This window comes from Lissotriton vulgaris, chromosome 10 (assembly GCF_964263255.1).
Source record: "Lissotriton vulgaris chromosome 10, aLisVul1.2, whole genome shotgun sequence".
NCBI classification, from domain to species: domain Eukaryota; kingdom Metazoa; phylum Chordata; class Amphibia; order Caudata; family Salamandridae; genus Lissotriton; species Lissotriton vulgaris.
Genome location: NC_141698.1, coordinates 467,056,061 through 467,077,913, shown reverse-complemented (window position 1 = coordinate 467,077,913; position 21,853 = coordinate 467,056,061). Strand labels below are relative to the sequence as shown.

Genomic DNA, 21,853 nt, shown 5'->3' with positions numbered 1-21,853 from the left:
CATGACCAGGCAAGTCAACAACGTCTCCTCGGCGTGCTTCAACATCCTACGCATGCTACGGAAGATCTTCTGGTGGATCCCCACCGAGACCAGGAAGACCGTCACCCAGGCCCTCGTCACTAGCCGACTGGACTACGGCAACGCCCTCTACGCCGGTACCACCGCCAAGCTCCAGAAGAGACTCCAGCGGTTCCAGAACGCCTCTGCCAGACTCATCCTCGACATCCCACGAACCAGCCACATCTCCGGACATCTGAGAGACCTTCACTGGCTCCCCGTCAACAAAAGAATCACCTTCCGCCTCCTCACCCACGCACACAAAGCCCTACACGACCAAGGCCCGAGCTACCTCAACAGCCGAATCAACTTCTACGCTCCCAAACGCCACCTCCGATCAGCCAACCACGCCCTCGCCGCCGTCCCCCGCATCCGAAGAGCGACTACAGGAGGAAGGTCCTTCTCCTACCTGGCCGCCAAGACCTGGAACTCCCTCCCGACCGACCTGCGCCTGACCCAAGACCACCTCTCCTTCAGGAAGAAGCTGAAGACCTGGCTGTTCGAGCAGTAGCGGCACCCCCCCTCCCCCAGCGCCTTGAGACCCTACGGGTATGTAGTGCGCTCTATAAATGTCATTGATTGATTGATTGATTGTCTGAATAGTACCTTTTCTTAGCTTTTTTGATAGCCGACTTTTATCATCTGGTAATTTTTTGTAGGTGAAGTTTGTCTTGTTTGGCGTTTGTTTTGAGCCAGGTACATTGCAGCTTTCTAATTTGTTGTTTTAGGTCTTGTATTTCTATGTTTCTCCAATTGCATCTGTTGCATGAACGTGTCAGTGCATAATCCCCTTACGAATTGCAGCGTGTTTTATTCATGTTCCTTCCTATACATATTTTTTGTGTGCTTTGCATACTCGAGCAGTCTTGATGACTGCACCGCATTCCTTCGCCCACTGGGTGCCCATGCGATCTTTTGTATGTGATTTTTATTCTAAAACAAAAGTTGGGTGAACCCACCAGCGCAGAACTCCTATCCTGAATCGCAGGCTCTTTTATATTCCTTCCTGCGCATTATTATTTGGTTTCCATACCCGAGCGGTCTTGATAACGGCACCTCATTCCTTCGGCAGCTGGGACCCCGTGTGATCTTTATTATATTATTTTTATTCTGACATCTTTAAAAACAGAACTCAATTTACAAATGTTTAAATAACAGCTAACTGGATTAAGGTGTGTCAATGTTTGCATTAATCTAAGGCGGACATGTGTCTGTTCCAAAAAGGCATCCACAGCAGAAGGAAAAGAACAAATACACATAAGACTGTGTCAGTGTTCTATCTTCACCACTGCCTCCTCCACTGTTGGTGTGGGTCATCAGTAAACTGGGCGAAGAGGCCTTCGCCTTCCACTACAAGATCCAAGCATATATGTATCACTTGCAGGGTAAGTGTTGTGTTAAGGTCTTTATTTTATACCTAGCCCCTTCCTCCGGTCTACCTTTAGTGCCCTTTTCGTTTGTTTTATTTTTTCCTTCTGCAGTCTGTCACGCTTATCTGGTAGAAGATCAGTAACTTCAAAGAAGGGTTAATCAAAACAGAGGTTGGCGTTTCCTCATCTAAAGTTCACTAAAATAAAACTTAGTCCGAGCTCGTTCACAAATATTCTTTGTTCTAAGAACATCTTCCAGGGCCAATGTTACAGTGTTTATAGTTTTGCTAAAAAATGTATTCCTCTTTGTGCAGCTGGTCATTCTCAAGCGCCTCCGTCGCTCCCATACCCCACCAACTAGCCATTATTCCCTCCACCATTTCCTTTGCTGCCCTCCCACACCTAGTGGTACATTAAATACAATGCTTATTTTGTTTTCTGTTGGGAGGTTTTGGCAGCTGCCATTTGCCATTGGGCCTATCCACATTACAGATGTTTTTGCACAAGTGTATTTTCCTTATTTTGTAGTGACACACCAGACAATGTCTTTAAGTATTGGTTTGTGTACTAAATAATACCTGAACTATTCAGTTGTAGTGAAAAGTGAAGTTGAATAGTGTCTTTCCTACCCTCTGTTTAAAACCTTAAAAACACAGTAGATAAAAAAATTAACAAATCTACTTATGTTTCTTTTATTACTGCTATTTTGATTAGAAAAGAATATACAGTTAAAGAAATAACACATTTTCGCAGGGGAACAAGTAGTCTACTGAGAAAATATAACACAAGACTTGCTGACAATATTTCCACCACAAGGCTCAAGCAGGCTCGCCATGATTGCCTCTTACCGTTCCCATTACCCTGTAATTCAACATTTATAATAAGGCCTAATCTTGGTTGAAGCACGTATATTTTACACCCAACCCCCCTTCCCACAGACTCCTTTGTTGCTCTCCCACACCTAGTGGTACATTAAATAAAATGTACCATGTTCATTTTGTTTTCTGTTGGGAAGTCTTGGCAGCTGCCATTTGCCACTGGGCCTTTCCTCATTACAACAAGTGTTTTTGATTAAGTGTATTTTCCTTTTTTTTTATTTTACCAATCCAAGTAGCATACATAACCTTGGATCAGTAAATATAGCAAACACTGGCAATGCAATAGGTCTCTCATTTGCGAGAGTTTAAGCTATTGGAATTATAAATAATAATGCCTTTTATTTACATGTTTTAAAAACCTGCAAGCAGTGAATAAACACGCACTTTGTACTTATAGTCCTTGCGTACGAGAAGCAAGGCTGGCAGTAAAAAAGGTGCAGTTCCTGCCAGCTTTACTTCTCATAAGCAACGACTATACGTACAAAGTGCATGTTTACGCACCACTTGCAGGCTTTCAAAGCACATAAATTAAAGGCATTCTCAATTACAATGTCAATATCTCAAATGCTCACAAATGCAAGACATATTGCATTGCAAAGGAACCAATAAGAAAAGCACAACTGCACACAACATAATCAGATAAAATAAGTAGAATGGGAAACGTTTATCACCTCAACACCAATGACCATATGGGCCACTGACAATGCTATAAAGCTCTTTCTAGGTAGTGTAGATGATCAGAGATGTCTAAAGTACCAAGCTGCACATGTCCTCATTAGTTTACAATACAGAGGCTTAACATGGCTGGTGGCTGTGATATAAGTAGTGAAGACGGCCAACATGGTCCTGGTGAGGAAAAGAAATAAAAGAAAAAGAGTTTATGGAAGAAGTAGTAGCACTATTATACATCTAAATGTGCAGTTTTCAATTTCCAATGCTTTTTAGTGATTTTTGACAATTTTACAGCTTTATTCCTGTCAGAAATGTCTTCACAATTTGTGAAATGCTTCTCCTTCAACAGAAAAAAGACTGGAAAAGAACTTCATGCTCTTTGCATTCGTTGCCGGCCAGACAGCCATACGGTAGAGAAATGTCTCTTCTGCTAAAAAGATGTTGTGGAGGACTCTTAAGGACTGAGATGTCATTCGTTTAAGGGGAAAAGAACTTTCTAAATCATCTTCAAAAATGCTCATACTCCACAACAGAAAGAAAAACCTAGGGGGTTATGTGCCTCAAACTCAGGTACCCCAAACTCATGTACCCCCTCTAGGGAACCACTTCCTGAAAAATGGAACAAGGAGAAACACAACCCTGATTGCATCATGAACAACTATCCATACACCATTGACATGATAGGCATCGAAGAATCCGGAAGTATGATCACACCACTCATGTCCATGTTTAAGATACTCAACATCAATAAGGTCATGTTACAGCTACATAAACAAAACGAATCCTACTCACTGTGGACCCGGGGGGGGGGGGGGGGGGGGGGGTAATGTCGACCACAGATGTGGGGACATTCAATGTTTTGTAAAATTCCCCTCACACACCAACAGGCCCCTTGGTGTCATGCTTCATCATTGGGGCCTTCGCACCCCTCTAACGGGATGTGGCGTGCTGCGACCTACGACTACGTGGGAGCACTTATAGTATGGATATGTGTGGTGCGTGTGGTGGAAGTGGTAGGGTACTTTATGAACAATGTGAGTGGTGGGATGTGGTGAAGGTTAAAAAGTACCTGGCTCGTAGGTGTTAAAGAAACATTTTTTATTCAACCTCGGGCTGGTACTAGTAAAAGAAGTGCAGTTTGAGGTAATCAGCTGTCATGATTATGGACAGTACCTCTGGTGTGCGTCGACATGTTTCGGAGCTGGTGCTCCTTCTTCAGGACGGGGGCACAACTTCCCCACCGTACTCACGTTTTTCTATTTTGGTGTAAGATAAACCAAAAAGTGAAGGACTATTTACAGTGTTATTAAGGTTAACTAAGGCTACAGTGTGCCTACAGCGGTTTTGGAACATGCAGTCGCATGACCTAATGTGTTAGGTTTTCTTGCTTCATGAGCATCAAGTGAACGTAGAGGGTATTGTTGTTGCTAAATTTGCAACAAACTCTGGGTAGAAATTTCTCCGTGTTGCCCCTACGCTGCTCCGCTGGTACCCAGTACTGCATGTTCCAAAACCGCTGTAGGATCTGGTTCTACCAGGACCTTTAATTTATTACACTGCAGAGACAACCGGTAACCTCACTGCTATGCGAGGAGCATATTCGCTACAGGTGGGGCCATCATTTTGCCTCTATTTTATATGGGAAGGGGAGACGCACGCCATCCCGCACACATCAGGAGGAGGCCTCGATTCTGGGAATAGAATGAGAGAAGCTGGAGGCCGTGCTGTCCAACCATCAGCGCCCCCCTCCCCGTAGCCCCACATGGTGCACTGCACTGAACCCAAGACCCGGAAGAAACTGAACAAACCATCAGCGGAGAAAAGCAATAGGGTACGTTCGTCCTTGATACAGCAGCTTAACCGCAGAGAGTACTCCACGGTGGAGTAAGGAAAAGTTTCACTCTATTCCTGCTGGCCTGTAGTCCTCCTGCACGAGATACATCCAATGGCAAAAAAGATAAGATGCTCTGCCTACAAAGCAACCCCCTCCCTGGGCTGAGGACGGCTTCTTTCACATTTCATGACTTTACTCACTTGCCAACCGGATGCGGGGGGATCCTGCTCGTATCCTTCTTCTGCAGGAATTTCACCAGCGACATAGACCCTGTCTCTACGAATCTCTACTTGTTAACAGTGGAGTTGTTGACATCCCCAGTTTCTTCTCCGCCCTACTCCAATGATGCTCACCATTTACATACTCGTTCATCCCATCTTCTATGACACAGCCACAAAGTATGCTCAAGGTCAGGGTCGGACTGGCCATAGCAGGCACTGGGCGTTTTCCCGGGGGGCCGAAAAGGTGGGGGCCAGTTTTGGATCAGTGGGGCGTTTTATGGCACTGGGGGCCGGTTTTACAGCAGTGCTGCAATATCGACACCCTGTAACAAGAGCACAGCAGCAGTATTTCCCACCAGCACCATCAGTCCCCCCACCCATCTCCACTGCATCCGTCGGACATCATTGCCAGGGCTGGTTTGCATTCCCAGCCAGGCCCTGCTCATGGTCTCAGTGAATGGATGATCCAGGAAGTAGGGGCTGTGACCCACCCTCGAAACTGGATTAATGTCCGGGGACTTAATACTCTAGCCAAACGTCTGGCCCTCTTGGCAAAGCAAGTGATGTCTGTCTCCTACAGGAAAAGCACCTTCTTCGATGGGACTGGGGCCATATGAAATCGAAATGGTATGATAGACAATATTTCTCATCTGACCCCGGAAATAAGGCGGGGTGGAGATCCTCTTAGCTAGCCACTTTCTGGGGCATGTGCTCCACGTACAGTCTGAAATTGTGGGCCATGTGCTTTCCCTAAGAGACTCACTCCCCACTCATACCTTTACGATTGCTTGTTTGTATGCCCCTAATGAACACAAGGAATCCTTTATTCAGCAAGCAATTGAAAGGGTCCTCACCAACTCAGAATTAAACATACTAATTAGGGTAGACTTCAATTTAGTTCCTAATGCCCTTATGGATCGCTCGATTCAGCGGATGGCTTGGGAGGGCTATACACTCCCCAGGGATTGAAGTGGCTTGGGGAGGCGGGCCTAGTGGATGCATGGAGGTTTCAGAACCCCTCTATGAAGAGTTATTCCTTTTACTGTGCTGCCCTACAGAACTATGCTAGGATAGACAACATTTTAGTCACCACATCCTTTTTGTCTGCAGTTACTTAAACAGAAATAGGAGTGGCAGTGCTCTCTTATCACGTCCCCATCACACTCACACTTCAGCTTCCCACCAGCTGCCCTCGATCCCAGCAAAGGAGACTCAATCCTAAGTTATTGGCTTATGAGCCCTCCGTTAAAGAAAAAACGGGTGTAATCCAAGGGTATCTCACAACAAAAGTAACTCCACACACATCAGACGCCCTACTGTGGGAGACACACTTAAGGCAGTGGTATGAAGAGCCTATATAGCAATAGCCGCAAGAATTAACAAGGACAGGAAGGATGAGTGTAGTACACTAGAGGCACAAGTCAGGTATTTGGAGGAGTCACACAGGTAAACAGGGTCCCACAAGACACAGAGACAGCTGAAGCTCATTAGAAAGCACCTTAAGTTGCTGGACTTGGAAGTGGCGGAACATGCCTTGCTCCTCATGTAGGAGAGTGGAATCTGCTTACTATGGTTGCCCCCACTTTTTGCTGTGTTTCACTGATTTATAGACTTTATTCTTGCTAGGGCCCTGCTAGGGCCCTGCTAACCTTTTTGAGCTCTCCCTGGGTGAGCACTAGGGCTGCGAGCTACCTGAGGAAAATCTTTCTGGGGGCATTTTAATGTATTAGATTAATGGGGAATTAGTCAGAGGCACTCTAACACCCCTCTCCACGCTATCTTGCCTTTCCTTTGCTAGCCAGCTGCTCTCATTGATTGCAGGCTGCGGCGGGCGCCATTTTGGGTGTGGGCTGGGGCTGCGCTCTAGTGGCGCTGGCCTCCCACCCTCCCAGACTACTTAGCTGGCCGTTTTTCAGCTGTTCGCTGCCTTTTTGAGCTCTCCCTGGGTGAGCACTAGGGCTGCGAGCTACCTGAGACCAGTACCTGTTATTGCTGCTTTTAAAACGTGACTGCACTCGTTTTTAACATTATTTTTAAATCGTGCTGAAAATCTTTCTGGGGGCATTTTAATGTATTAGATTAATGGGGAATTAGTCAGAGGCACTCTAACACCCCTCTCCACGCTATCTTACCTTTCCTTTGCTAGCCAGCTGCTCTCATTGATTGCAGGCTGCGGCGGGCGCCATTTTGGGTGTGGGCTGGGGCTGCGCTCTAGTGGCGCTGGCCTCCCACCCTCCCAGACTACTTAGCTGGCCGTTTTTCAGCTGTTCGCTGCCTTTTTGAGCTCTCCCTGGGTGAGCACTAGGGCTGCGAGCTACCTGAGACCAGTACCTGTTATTGCTGCTTTTAAAACGTGACTGCACTCGTTTTTAACATTATTTTTAAATCGTGCTGAAAATCTTTCTGGGGGCATTTTAATGTATTAGATTAATGGGGAATTAGTCAAAGGCACTCTAACACCCCTCTCCACGCTATCTTACCTTTCCTTTGCTAGCCAGCTGCTCTCATTGATTGCAGGCTGCGGCGGGCGCCATTTTGGGTGTGGGCTTGGGCTGCGCTCTAGTCACGCTGGCCTCCCACCCTCCTCACAGCCTATAAATGAGCACTAACAACAGACGGCGCAGCGGGCTGGCGCAGCGGGCGCGCGCCAAAGCCAAGCCAGTCTGCGCCCGTCCGCGGCCGGACACGGCCCAGGGCCATAACCTCTGGTCCCCGACTGCTGTACTCATCCCTGTACTTAAGAGAGCTGAATCCAGGTAACGCTCATCAGGATTGTACCCCCGTCTCTCTCACTGTTGGGAGGGACACTAGCCCCCCCCCCCCCCCCTGTCCAGGCTGTGGCTACCAACTTCCTCATTCCCACCCTCTAGCCCATCTAGATCCTAATTATATCTCGTCACACGTTCCAAACAATGCTCCTCCGCATGGCTGTCGAGCCGCGCTTATCAACACGCGCTCACTTCCTTGCCACAGTTTTCACATCAAGGAGTTTATCATCGCTCATAACCTAGATTTACTGTTCGCTACTGAGACATGGGCAGATGCCGGCTCTGGTCAGGATTTTTGCGACGCTATCCCAGATGGATTTAGCGTTGCTAGACATGATAGGCCCATAGGAAGAGGTGGTGGCCTTGCAATTATTTACAAGGACAAATACCGGACCACACTCGATCCTATAAACTCTGCTAATTGTGAGTCAGCTGCCTTTGCGATTAGCATTAACCCCAAGCAAGCCCTAAAGGGTATAATATTATACCGACCGCCTGGCCCTCGCAGCGCCTTTCTCTCCACTCTCTCTGACCTAAATGACAATGTTGTCGGCTCAGAAAATTACACGATACTTGGAGATTTTAATTTTCATTTGGAAGAGAAGGATAATTCTGATACAATTCAACTAACGACTGACCTCGCTAATTTAGGACTTCACCAATTAGTTAAGGGCATTACACATCAAGCTGGACATACCCTTGATGGCCTGTTCACTAATGATCCTGACATCTCTGTGCTGGACATTATTCCCATCACGTGGTCAGACCACAGGGCTATTATATTTCAGCAAAATATACGGGCATTACATCCTTTACTTCCGAGACCCCGAATTAGGGTGGGGACACGTGCTTGGAAAAACGCTGACATTCCTCAGATGCTAGAGTCCCTTGCCTCCTCCCATCCTCAGGGAGGAAATTCTTCAGCATTATCAGCTATAGATTTCCAAGATTGGATCCGAAGTGCCGCCGATCTAGTGGCCCCAGAAAAACTTACGAGACCTAACAGAGCATCTCCTTCGGCTGCCTGGTATAATGAAGATTTAAGACTCTATCGCCAACACTGTAGGAACCTAGAAAGGCGATGGAGAAAAGCTTACTGCCCCATAGCCAGACAAATTTATAAAGATGCCCTTATGACTTACAAAAAGGCAATTGTGGCCCGAAAAACGGTCTTTTTTTCGGCACAAATTGAAACCGCCGCCAACTCTGCCAGAGAGCTGTTCTCCGTTGTTACGACTCTGTCCACCCCCCCCTCTGGCCCGGGGGTAGAGCCCTCACAGACCTTCTGTAATGATCTATCCACCTTCTTCACCACAAAGGTGGCAGATATATATGCTTCATTTGAAGGGGATATTAAAACTGAACACAGAGGCGGTAGTGTGATAGAGGTACCTTCTCATCATAATTATGACCCTTTCTTATGTTTTTCACCTGCCTCACTTGATGACGTTATCACTCTCATTTCATCCACTAAATCGGGTTCCCCTTTGGACCCTTGCCCTCCTTCTGTGATGCAAAAACTCACAGAGGTGATTGCACGCCCCCTTATGGAGATCTGCAACACTGCATTTCAGACAGGACAATTTCCTAGTATATGGAAGAAGGCTGTTATAAAACCCCTTCTGAAAAAACCCTCCCTAGACCCTACAGCCGTCGCCAGCCATAGACCCATTGCGTGTCTACCCTTTGCCGCCAAAGTATGCGAATCCATGATGAATAGACAGCTTTCAGAGTTCGTTGAGACCCACCAACTTCTCGATGAATCGCAGTTTGGCTTTAGGAAAGGGCATGGGACAGAGACCGCCCTGATAAAGGCCTCTGACGAGATCAGGGCGATCATGGATCAGGGAGGGGCGGCTGTCCTCATCCTTTTGGATTTGTCAGCGACCTTTGACACGGTCGACCATGTCACTCTAGTCGACCGTGTCACAGCCCTGGGGATAAACGGTCTGGCCAGCGATCTCATCTCATCTTTCCTGGCAAACCGTACCCAGACAGTAAGGCTGGGAGATTTCTACTCACCCACCTCTGCACTCCCCTGTGGAGTCCCACAAGGTTCCTCGCTAAGTCCCATGCTATTTAACATTTATGTAGCAGACTTAGCGAGGGTAATAAAGGCACATGGAGTACGGCTAACATCTTATGCAGATGATACCCAGCTGGTCCTGGGCATCCATAAGGACGGCTGCGCTGTGGCAGCCAACTTCCAGAGAGCTATGCTTGAGGTCAGTACCTGGATGGCCTCTAATTGTCTTAGGCTCAACTCGGACAAGACCGAGGTTATGACCTTTGGAAAACTCTCTCCAGAATGGTCTTCTAACTGGTGGCCGGAAAAGCTCGGCTATCCACCTGTCCCAGTGGAAAAAGCCAGAAACCTGGGAATCATTTTTGACAGCAAGTTGGTATTTGACCTTCATACAAACAAGGTTGTGTCGTCTTCTTTCTTTATTCTGAAAAAGATTAAGAAGCTGCTGCCTTATCTCCCTCCCTCAGCTGGGAAGACTCTGGTCTCTACCTTAGTCTTCTCCAAAATGGATTATGGAAACGCTCTCTTTCTCCATACCCAGAAGCGTGTTATAACAAAGCTGCAATCCATCCAGAATGCGGCAGCCAGGATTCTCCTGAGCATTCCTCGCCGCAACTCCACCACTCTTGGCATTCGTCAACTCCACTGGCTGAGAGTAGAGAGCCGCATTAAATTCAAGGCCCTCTGCATTGCATATAGGGCAGTACACGGCATAGGACCCAGGTTCCTGACGGAAGCCTTTCAGCCATACACTCCTAGACGGCAATTAAGATCGGCCAATACCAACCTCCTCACTGTGCCACGCACAAGAATGGCCACCTGGGGAGATAGACGTTTCTTGGTGGCCACCCCAAAACTCTGGAATCTTCTGCCACATTCCATCAAAACTGCCCCGAACCTGGTGAGCTTCCGCAGGCTCTTAAAAACGTGGTTATTTAACCAGTGAGAGGATGACTGACCCCAGTAGCTCCACAGCGCCGAGACACCCCAGGGTATTTGTTGCGCTAAAAAAATTACGTAAATAAAATAAATAAATAAATAAATAACCAGGACCCCAGCCTAGCTGCTTCCTCTCTAAATTGACTGCATGTACATTAGGTACACTCCAGATTGGTTACTGGGTTACTCTTTTGAGTCCCTAGTATATGGTACCTTAGGTACCAAGGACATAGGTACCCCAGAGGCCTAGCAGGGGCTGAAGCATGTATTATGCCACCCCTGGTAAGCCTTCCAAAATGGCACCACAGGTCTGCTGCTGCAGCCTGGGTAAGGTGGTACTTGTACCCCTTACTTAGATATAGTATACTTGTATCTACCTTTATATATAGACACATATACACCTATAAATCACTCCTATGGCAGGCTTTGACAATCCTGAAGGCAGAGTGCTTGGTTTTGTGTGAGAGGGTGCCCAAGCATGAGCTGAGCCCCTCGGCAGCTTTCGGAATCCCTTCCTTATTGCTGTTCTATGATACAGCCATACCATATACTTTTAAGTGCATTATAACCTTGCGGTAAATGCTAACTTTGGAATGGCTGCATCAACACATGTTGTGTTTGGTGTCTAACACTTTGGAATCCTATCCCCCTGCCAGTCCTAGCAGTGGGGGTAGAATTCCACCCTTCTAGAGGGAAAAGACATGTACACACTTACTTACCCGATAATAGTTTAAAAGAGCCCCAGCATCACAAAATGGATGCTGCTGCCACAGACACAAGTTTGACCTCCTGCTGCTGGATGACACTCCAGCAGGGGAGGCCTGGACAATACGTTTCCTGCCCAGGGAGGTGTAACCACCTCCCCAGACAGGCTTTAGTGTATTGGGGCAAGGTGGGTGCATTCAGTGAATGCTTTTCAGACAGTGCCTGGGGCACACAAGAAGTCCCTGTGCATACCCCAGTTCAAACCGGTTGCCGGGGCACTCAGTTCCAGCTCTGGCGCGAAACTGGGCAAAGGGGAAGGGGTGTAACCACCCCCTCCCCAGATCCTCCCATAGGTGGGACCTTAGAGTTAGTCCAACCCCTAAACTTAGTATAAGTATAGGAACCCAGTCCCTAGTACTTTAGATTACCCTGGACGAAACTCTGCAACATATATCTTGGACCTTCGACATTCTATTTTGACTAGAAGACTGAAGAAATCTCCCTTGGGGTCAAGGAGTGACTCCCCTATTCAAACAGGCACTAAATAAGCCTCTGCATTTTTGAGGCTCCCGCCGGATCCCGAAAAATCTGTGACACAGGACACGGACTTCCAGACATCTCCAAGCCGAAACGAGTCCCCAGCAAAGCTGAGACCTGTAGCCATCACGGGAGACGTGGGACCGGAACTCCTGGACACCGTGCATATTTGCAAGTGCACCTACTTCCCGAGCTTTCCGGAAGTTGTGCATTGGGCTACTTGGAGTCCAAGCCCTGAGCACCTTTTGCATTGAAGATTGTGGGCCTACACTCCACGAGTGTTCCGTGGGCCCGCTTTTGGCATTTCTGCTCGAGGTTCCTTCGCGATCCCTGGTCTGTCGACTGGTGGGTCCCCACAAAGGTAAATCCTTTGTTTCCTGGGCTTCCCTAGTTGCTCCAGACGTGCCCTGACTTCCCTCCAAAGGGTGAGTCCCTCAGACTCACCGGGCAGGCAAGGGTAAGTGAACATGGGACATAGGGAAAATAACAGAGGTAAGAGTATACAAGTAAACAGCAGTAGTGCAGTAGGGAATATGCTACAGAAAATATTATTTAAGGAGTCAAATACTTCATACGCGGACGTTTCAAAAGCGAAAACATCCATCGATTGTGTTTATTTTGACTTTTTACTGCATGATGCCTAATGTTTTTCTTTACCTCGAATATCATATTGTTACTCTCTTTTTCCTTTTGCATACACTACCTAGATCGCGCCTGCCACGCAGTACCTATGTCATACTTGTTATACGAGATGATTTTCAACTCCCCACAACCTATAGTCGATTTTTGCTATCTTTTGTATGTCTTTTCCATTCCCAGTTTAAATGACGCTTACAGTCGAGCTTTATTATGGTACGCATGTTCAGCACTTTTTTTTTCACGGTAATACACTTCACATGTTGTTCAACCTGCAACAATGTTTTGCCTTTTGTCTTCTTTTAGGTCATCCTGGTACAGTTTCTGGTCGGATCTGAGTCTCCCATTCTCAGATCATTACACTACATCTGCCCATGGCTTTAAAACATAATTTCGTGCAATTTCGAGCGCCAAGAAACCGTTTCGATGTACGTGCGCGGTACAAGCTTTTTAACATAACATTTAACATAACTTCACTTATATGTTGGGACATTATGTTTCTTGGTTTTTTCACATTATGTCTTTACGCACCATAGGGTCTCCACAGCCACTTATCATTTTTTTCATTTTCACACATAGTCACCCATTCAATTGTTGATTACATATTTTGTTTACCCCCTTTTAATTTTACCTCCCTCTTTTTTATTGTCTCCCCTTGTGTCCTTCCTAGCCCTGATGAGTCACTTCTCCTTCACGGTGGGACGAAACACGTGTCCGCTGGCTATTATTTTCTGTACTGACCAACAATTGACTTATAAACATTCTTCACCCACATGAACCTTTGTGCTTGACGTTTATTTGAACTTCCACGTAATTTTCATTCTGCACGTAACTTCGAGTCCTGACACTAGGACCACGTGCTTCATTAGCATGTGCACAGAATCTGTTTTTCTTCTATTTTGGTTTAGGCCTTCCTACACCATTGCAGGGGTTGTTTTTCCTTTTGGGTTTGTGTTCCCCTGTCCTGCTTTGCACCGCGTGCATACTGCACGAACAAATCCACGTTACATTAAAATATATCCCACAAAATTGAACCAACACAATTAAAATAATATATATCATATGCCTTACTGTTAATGGCGATAGAGGTTTTCATTAATGAAACAGAAAGAATGAGAGAGGGAACAAGAACAATGAAGCAAAATCGAAGCATGAGAGTTATAGAGAGAGTATCAGGAGATAATCGTTTTTAAATAAATGATTTGCCTTATGGCGCTAACAGAGTGGTGGTTTGAAAAATTCAAATTTTGCCCACATATAGGAACTATTTATCAACTTAAGCCTTAGAGAACTTAGATAACAAAATGTGTAGGTCAGATATAACGAGATGAACTCTCTGAAAACAGAAAATCTTGCCTTAATGGTATAGTGGGTGAACTTTATAAAAAATAATAAACACCCTGAATAATTAAAATCCAAATTATTTCAAAGCAGGCAGTCCTATTCTGAATAACTGTACCCAGACGATGTGTGTCAGAAGAGAGGCACAAGAAGAGGATGGATGCTCTTATAACTAGGGGTGTGTGAGATATGTGTAAATTTGCTTTTATGTAATTATGCAAACATTCTGAAAAATCTGAGAAATTATGAGTAATTACATATGAAATACAAACAGGCATTTGGGGTTTTGTTTTAGTGTGAAGTACTTCTTTGCATGCACTTTGGACACAAAGGCATATTTACTGCAAAAAAATAGCAAAACAAACACAAGCACTGCAAGCAATAGCTGCTGACGCTCTAGTCATTCATGTTGTTCTCATGCACTTTCAATTTTCTGCCAAGAGTGGTACATAATTGTGTGGTGTAATTGCCTTAATTTCAGGAATTTCATGTAACAAGCATAACAGGAAATCACCAAAATTATGCTACAGTTAATGTACATCAATGCTCACAGACAAAACTTCCCCAAATATTCGAGGACTGGAGTTAAAATAGTAAATCCTCCCCATCTCGAATATATTGGGGCATTTCCTATACCTCCTTGCTAGTTTTATGGGAATCATTGAAATACACCTACTCATGGGAGGCGTGGGCTCGATGGGGCCTCTTGACCCAGCTCGGTATCGTTTTAAGGATTTTCGGTGCTCTGTGAAAGACATATTTTGGGGGGCCATATTTAAATGAACCGTCAATTTTACGACTCATTTTTTGCGACTTAAAGCCCAAATGGTCTCAAACTGAATTAAAGTTAAACGTTCACTAGCAGGGTCACACTTAAACACCTGAAATATGACTTTCCCGTGGTCAAAAGTCCTTTAAATTACTTGAGGACGCTGTCAGAGGTTGAGGTGGGCAGGGAAGAGGAAGAGAGATTGCGATAGAGTCATTGACAGAGGAGTTGTGTCTCCTGAATGTCAAGTCCAGGATATTGTGAGAGACTAAATTGTGCACAAACTATTGAGGAACCAAACATCAAAAGGTATTATAGATTTTCTATAGCTAACTGCACATACACATACCTTCACAATGTATATATCTTCATGGAATTAAGAATATTAAAGCAATACTTACCTCTGGGCACTTACCTCTCGACATTTTGTCCTTTCAATATTTTATTTACAATAGGGGAGTGCCATAACATTCTTATGCTCATTATTCATTATTAGGTCACTGCTTTTGTCAGAGAGATTCTTTTGTTACTTGCAGTTTGTAAGTTAAAATCCTAACATACAACAGCGAGCTATTAACTGTCATCTAAGAGTTGCATGTAAACTGCAAGGAAAAAATTAGAGCGTTATGTTTTTCCCCCACAGTCTTTGTTTGATTGCCCTAGTGTTTCAAAAATAAATTGTTATCTTTTAATTTTCAGCACCTGGTAAAGCCTGACAACCTGAAACATTACCACATTTTGAGGCAATTTTTCGGCGAACAACAAGACGCCCCCATCCTCCTTTGCTGCTCTTTCACCCCGGCTACGACCCAGCAAACACCAGTGTTAAAGGTAAGGAAACTGATGCTATATTTTTTACATGTGAGTTAGGGCTATGTATGTGGTCACTCTCAAGGCCCTCAAGCAGTGTCTGTTTCAGTGCCTCCACCAACCATTATGGCACAGAGAGGCAGAAGGCAGAAAGGCTGTATTTTTAGCAGTCATTTTGTGGAAAGGGGAGCTGTTGGAGATGTATTGAGCTACTGCACAAGATATATGTATTTATATTGAAATGTGATATTATTGCACTGCACCTTATACGTTGAACTTTGATTATTGACAGGTTTCTTTATATTGGTAAGGCCAGCATCGGCATCATGAATACAGTACAAGAGCTGAATACAAGGTCATTCCAGGCATAGCCACTTGAAGAGAAACTACTTTTAAAGCAATTAGGACCTCATCAGCCTCACATAAACCTACAGAAAACTTCCCAGGACAGAGGAAAAATTTCAAAACGTACATTCTCAAATGCCTGGTACACAAAAGCTGATTGGCTTACAGGGTGCCCTTTAAGAAATTCTCTGTTCTGCTTACCCTGCTTGCTCTTTGGTGGTGAGTTTTCTTGGACACATCAAGGAATCACAGACTTGAAGCATTTGTCGGAAAAAATAAAGAAGCATGCATATACAAGAAAGCATATGGAAAACCTGACGAGACTGGGAATGTTGGGGGAAGACGCACCAATTGAGCAGCAGATAAACGATGCATACCGCAAAACTATACAGAAACACAATGAAGCCATTGATAGGAACGGACAAATTCTATCGAAGATAATTGATTGCTTTCGTTACTGTGGTGCTTTCCAACTGGCACTGCGAGGCCATGATGAATCAGAAAGTTCCTCAAAACCTGGGATCTTCAGAGGCCTAGTGGATTTAATAGCAAGCATGTTCAAGGATTTGGAAACACATTTAGCAAGTGCTACAGTCTTTAAGAGCACCTCTAAAACGATACAAAATGAACTCCTTGAGTGTATGCTCGAAATTATAAGAAGCCATATTGTGCAAGAGTTGCAAAACACAGACTTTTTGGCTATTCAGGCTGATGACACCACTGATGTGGCCACTAAAACACAGTCCGTATTAGTGTTTTGGTACCTTGACAATGAAAGAGACGTTGTGGAGAGGTTCTATGGTTTCACACACCTAAGAGACTCTAGTGCAGTGCAGCAACCATTACTGCAGCTATACTGTGTCAACTGAACTTAATTTTTCCGGAACTGCCTCAAAAACAAAACTTATCACACAAAGCTATGATGGTGCGTCCGTAATGAGTTCAAGCCATAGTGGAGTACAGAAAAGAATTTGAGATGTGTACCCTAATGCTCATTATGTGCACTGTTACGCCCACCAACTCAATCTTAATATGCAACAGGCAGTATCAAAGATCAACGAGACACACATTTTCTTTCAGGATATAGGAGGCATGGCAGCATTCTTCTCACGTTCGCCCAAAAGAACAGAAGCCCTTCATAAGATTGTGGACAAAAGCGTTCCAAGGGGATTGTCAACTCGTTGGAACTTTAACATCCGTACAGTCAACCTAATCTTTGAACATAGGGAGGACCTTGAGAAATGTTTTGTCGCCATAGAAGCCAATGATGAGTTTGATTACACAAGTCAGAATAAAGCCCGTGGCTTTGTTAGAACACTACAAGAGAGAGTTTCAGTTCTTACTGTTTTTATTTCATGAAATAATGCTTGCTGTCGACATGTTATACAATCAGTTACAAGGAAGAGAGGTAGATACTGTCAAAGTGCAAGAATGTACCACTACGTTTGTACAAAGCATAAGGAAAGTGAGAGATGGGGTTGACAACTTAGAGAGCAAACTGCCAGAGCATTCTACTTTTGCAAACCGCAGGAAAAACATCAACACTCTGGTTCGAATAGCAAATTAGATATGTGACATTTTAATTGTGCAGGCACAAGAACGTTTTTCATTCACTAAACATTTGGTGAATGCCTTATTATTGCAAAGTAAATAGTTTGCAAAATATGATGAATCCTTCCCGGAGCGTGCTCTGAATGAGGCTGTGCAAGCATATCCTATGCTCAAAAAAGAGCAGCGAGAACAGAGTTGACTGTACTGTACGCAATGCCTGTGTACCGGAACGCCACAAGGGCCTTGACTTTGCTGGCTTTAATACATAAACTGAATATGGAAAAGTCACTTACAGAAACAGTGACTTTACTAAAAATTGTCATTACCACTCCAATGACAACATCCGAATCTGAACAATGTTTTTCAGCCTTAAAGCGCATTAAGACATTCCTCAGGAACACCATGCTAGAGGAAAGACTCAGTGCTTTGGCAATGCTCTCTGTAGAGAGCAAGCTAGTCCAAAAAATACCGGACTTTAACATTAAAGTTATTGACAAGTTCGCTACTCTTAAAGAGAGACGTCTTGATTTCATTTACAAAAAGTAAACAAAGTTGAATGCTGCTACTTGTTTGTTAAATAAAAAACATCTGTGAGTGAGGTACTCAGAAATGCATTGTTATCTCTGTTTTTAAAAGTTTTCTAGTGTTTGTTCTACTTGGGGACTAAACAGATTTTACTGATGAAATGGCATATTAAGTACATTCAGTAGCACCTAAACACTATAAACTGTGTGGAAAGACATGCGTGGTAAAGTCACATGCGTTGTAATGGAAACGTGGTAAAGGTAATGCGTGGTTCCCAATGCTCTGTAAAGGCTCTTTTAACTTCTGCTACTCTTAGAGCTGAGATTTTCATGAAAGTCTTATAGTCTGAATTCAGCAGCGTAATGGGACGGAATGTATGAAGCTCTGTGGTTATACTGAATAAGCAGCTACCTATGTTATGACATCTATTAATGTAATAACTGCACTTTCACAATTGCTTTATTAACCTTCCTGCTTTCTCAAATTTGCTTGAAAATGCACGATTTTTCTTCTCTTTTTTCAAAATTTTCTCAGATGGAGAACCCCCCGAACCCTCCTAATGGTGGTTCAGGCTCGCTCCCTGCGCTCGCTCGGAACGGTGCAGTATGCCAATCATTTTACGCCTCACCACTTTCAAATGTCACCAGCCGCCCCTGATATAGCACAACACCACCAGACAATGGCAGGTCCCTGGCGGCGGTCCCAGAGCAGTCTGACTGCTCAACTCGTAATGGGGCAGTTGGACCGATGGTGCGGCGGTGGCTGGCCCGCCACAGCCATGCCCCCACAAGTCTAGCAGCCCAAGGACGCAAGACTTGTAATCAGCTCTTTAATGAGGATCTACCATGGACATATGTTTGTCGCTACACAGTTTGTACTCAGTTTTCTTCGAGGGTGACATTTTCCCTTGCACACTGTAACATTTTTGACAAAAAAGGGTCTGAAGACCAAGGAGAAGAATTGGATATTCATCTGAAGATGCAGAAAGAAAGGAAGTGGCGTAAGCATGCATGGGTGCAACTTATATGCCATTGAGGTATCTGCTGTTATAAGTATCTATCAGAATGTTCAATTCAACAAAACCTCAGGATTTGTTTTACTTTGAGTGATAGCCTGGAAGTAAGTACTGGAGGTGCCAGGTTTAAAATTCACATTGCTTACTAAACAAAGAAAATCGTAAAAACCTCTTTAGAATTTCTAGGCTTTGTTTTTTATAATCCTTATGTCTCTAAGATTCAGTAAATGTTGCTTCAATAATTGTAGGTGTACTACTAAGTGTAGAACATTGAGCAGTATGTGTGATTATGCTTCTTGGCAGGCAACCAAACTTTGCCCCATCATAAGGCTGCCATAACAGACCTACAATTTCACTGAAGCCCAGGAAAATCATTTCAAGACTCATTTCAAGCACTAGAAGTATATCATTGCCCCTTTCTTTGTAATGTTGGCAATGTGAAGGCAACTAGTAAGAAAATTAAACATTCATCAACCAAGGCATTTGGAGTTCCAGTAAAAATGGTTATCCAGAAGAAAATACTTTTCAACGTTTCAATCCAAAAGCATTTCTGGAAAGAACCCATGCTGAATCTATCTAAAAATCATGCAGACGGTGAGAACCTTGTGCTCTATCTGTGCCATCAAGGTCACACTTGGTAAAGTAATACAAATGACACACTATTTGGATTCTTTACAATCTTTTAGGATCCTCACTAGAAGTAAATAATATTGTTCACAGCATACATCTATCAATATAAGAAAAATATATTTATTTAAAAGTCTTTCTACTGCCTTCACTATTTTCAGTCTCACTCACTGTCTTCCCTGGTCTAACCAGCCTTTCCCCTGACTTCGTACTATTACATGATTCCTGACTCACATTTCTGATAGCTTGGTCTTCCTACTTCTCTCCACTTCTACCGATTCATTTTTCGTTGGGTCATGACCTGTCTCTTCTGGCTAAAAGCCTACCAGAGTAACTCTTTTGCGACATGACAATTCCTCTGTTGTCAGCAGAGCTAGCCATCTCTTACTGTCACTGCCAAACTTTTGCTTGTGTTTTCATGTCCTTACCTCTCAGTTGTTCCCTTCCCTTCCCACTTATCGCACTTCTATCACAGCTTCCCTATTATCAGTAACATGTTTGCTTTCGCCTGCTGTCACAATCTCCATACCTCATTCTACTGCTTAGAGAACCTTTTTCACTATACTCTTTCACTGCAACAGATGCATGTCCTCACCTGTCCTCGTTAACAGCCTAGACGCTTGTTTTTCTCCTTCTGTCACAGCCTTCCAGCATTTTCAGCTCGGCCATTCAAGTAAGCAACTAACCAACCGCCTCCCAATCTCTCTTAACGCTAAAACAGATGCACACTCACTCAGTTTTGTGATACCTGGACTTTTTGGATTTCTTCTCCTTCTCAAGAAGATATTTTTTTCTCCTCTTCTTTGGATTGTCATTACCATCTTTTAACTTGCGTTTCTGAAAGATAATAATTGAGAGTTACACACAAGATAAAGATCTCCCCATGGTAATTACCTGAACCATGTGGTGTGAGGACATAGTGGCAAATATTGCATGCATGGTCCTTGAATATGCTCACAGCCAGCACCAAATTAAAGTCAGAAGCATAGTTTTATTACACAATAAGATTTCAAAACAGATATTTTCACTCCACAGTCTGTCTTCTCTACTGTCTACCAGTCAAATAATGGCCCTGTTCATAGTGTGAACTATCTTTAACGCTATACATTATTTTAGGTTTCAAAAAAATAATAAACAACAGCATTAGCATTTTGGAATAGGCATGGTACAAAGAAACAGCATACTGCAATGATATTTAAAAAGTAGCAATAGAAAGAACATTATTGGAACTCTGGGTCCACATATATATCCCAGAAATAATATATTGCAATGCCAGTTAAAAGCAGCAACAACTAACATGATTACTTAACGGGGTGGTCATTTGTCCTAGCAGCATTCCCCCACCCTCACTTTTGCAAGGTCTGTGGTTGATGTTAACACACAAGCTCTTGGATTTAGTCATATATCTCTATGATGCCTACAGGAAAATGCTGAAGTGTTCCTGGGATCTCTTAACATGGTGCACTTGTGTGGGCATCCCACAGCAAGGTTTATGGGTGATTCTACTACCAAATACCTATCAATGACTAGGAGCCAATCGACAATCCCCAGCACTGATATGCTCCTCCAGTTTTCCGCAATGTTGCTTCTGGCCAACAGCCACACCATGTTTATTAAAGCTTCGATTCATCTGGGAAATGTAAGGTCTTCAACAGAGCAGAGGAGTAAGCATTAGGGGTGACTTTGAGTCTACAACCCTGTATCTCAGGAAGAACTCTGGCAACTGCCTTCCAAAACTCCTGCATTGGCTCATTTGCAGCTACCAGAGCCTCTTCAGTATGTAATACTCCAAGAAGGTAACTGCATTGAATCAATTGGATCGAGGCTGATATTGCCACTTCCGTCCTAAATATCTTGGCATCCCATATCAACATCTCATAGTCACGTTCACAGTGATTTCGGGGAGATAAAAACATGTGGTGCTTAATTATTACTGTCTTGAAGACAGACTCACCATTCAGTTTATCTGTTTTAGGGTTTGCAATTTTGGGTTAAAGGGAGGCAGTCAGAGCTTTCTTATTCATTCTCTGCATTGAGCTTGGAAAATTATTTATCTGGCTCCCACCAAATATATACTCCAATTAAAAATACCAATCAAATCCCTGCCCAAGAGGTCAGTATGCAGGCATATGGTATCTCTATAGCACGCACAAAGCTAAAGGCAGCACAACGATGTACATGGTCAAAGAGAAGCATAAATAGGATAGGAAGCTGAGTTGTGTCAATG

General features: G+C 44.1%; 1 protein-coding gene across 1 annotated transcript in view; it reads right to left on the bottom strand.

Annotated features, from left to right (window-relative positions):
* Positions 1 to 21,853, bottom strand: part of UBN1 (ubinuclein 1) — a 753,548-nt gene that overhangs the window by 271,440 nt on the left and 460,255 nt on the right. Inside the window, exon 6 of the mRNA XM_086941332.1 lies at positions 20,360 to 20,463. Coding sequence (XP_086797458.1) covers positions 20,360 to 20,463 — 104 coding nt within the window. The remainder of the gene's footprint in view (positions 1 to 20,359; positions 20,464 to 21,853) is intronic.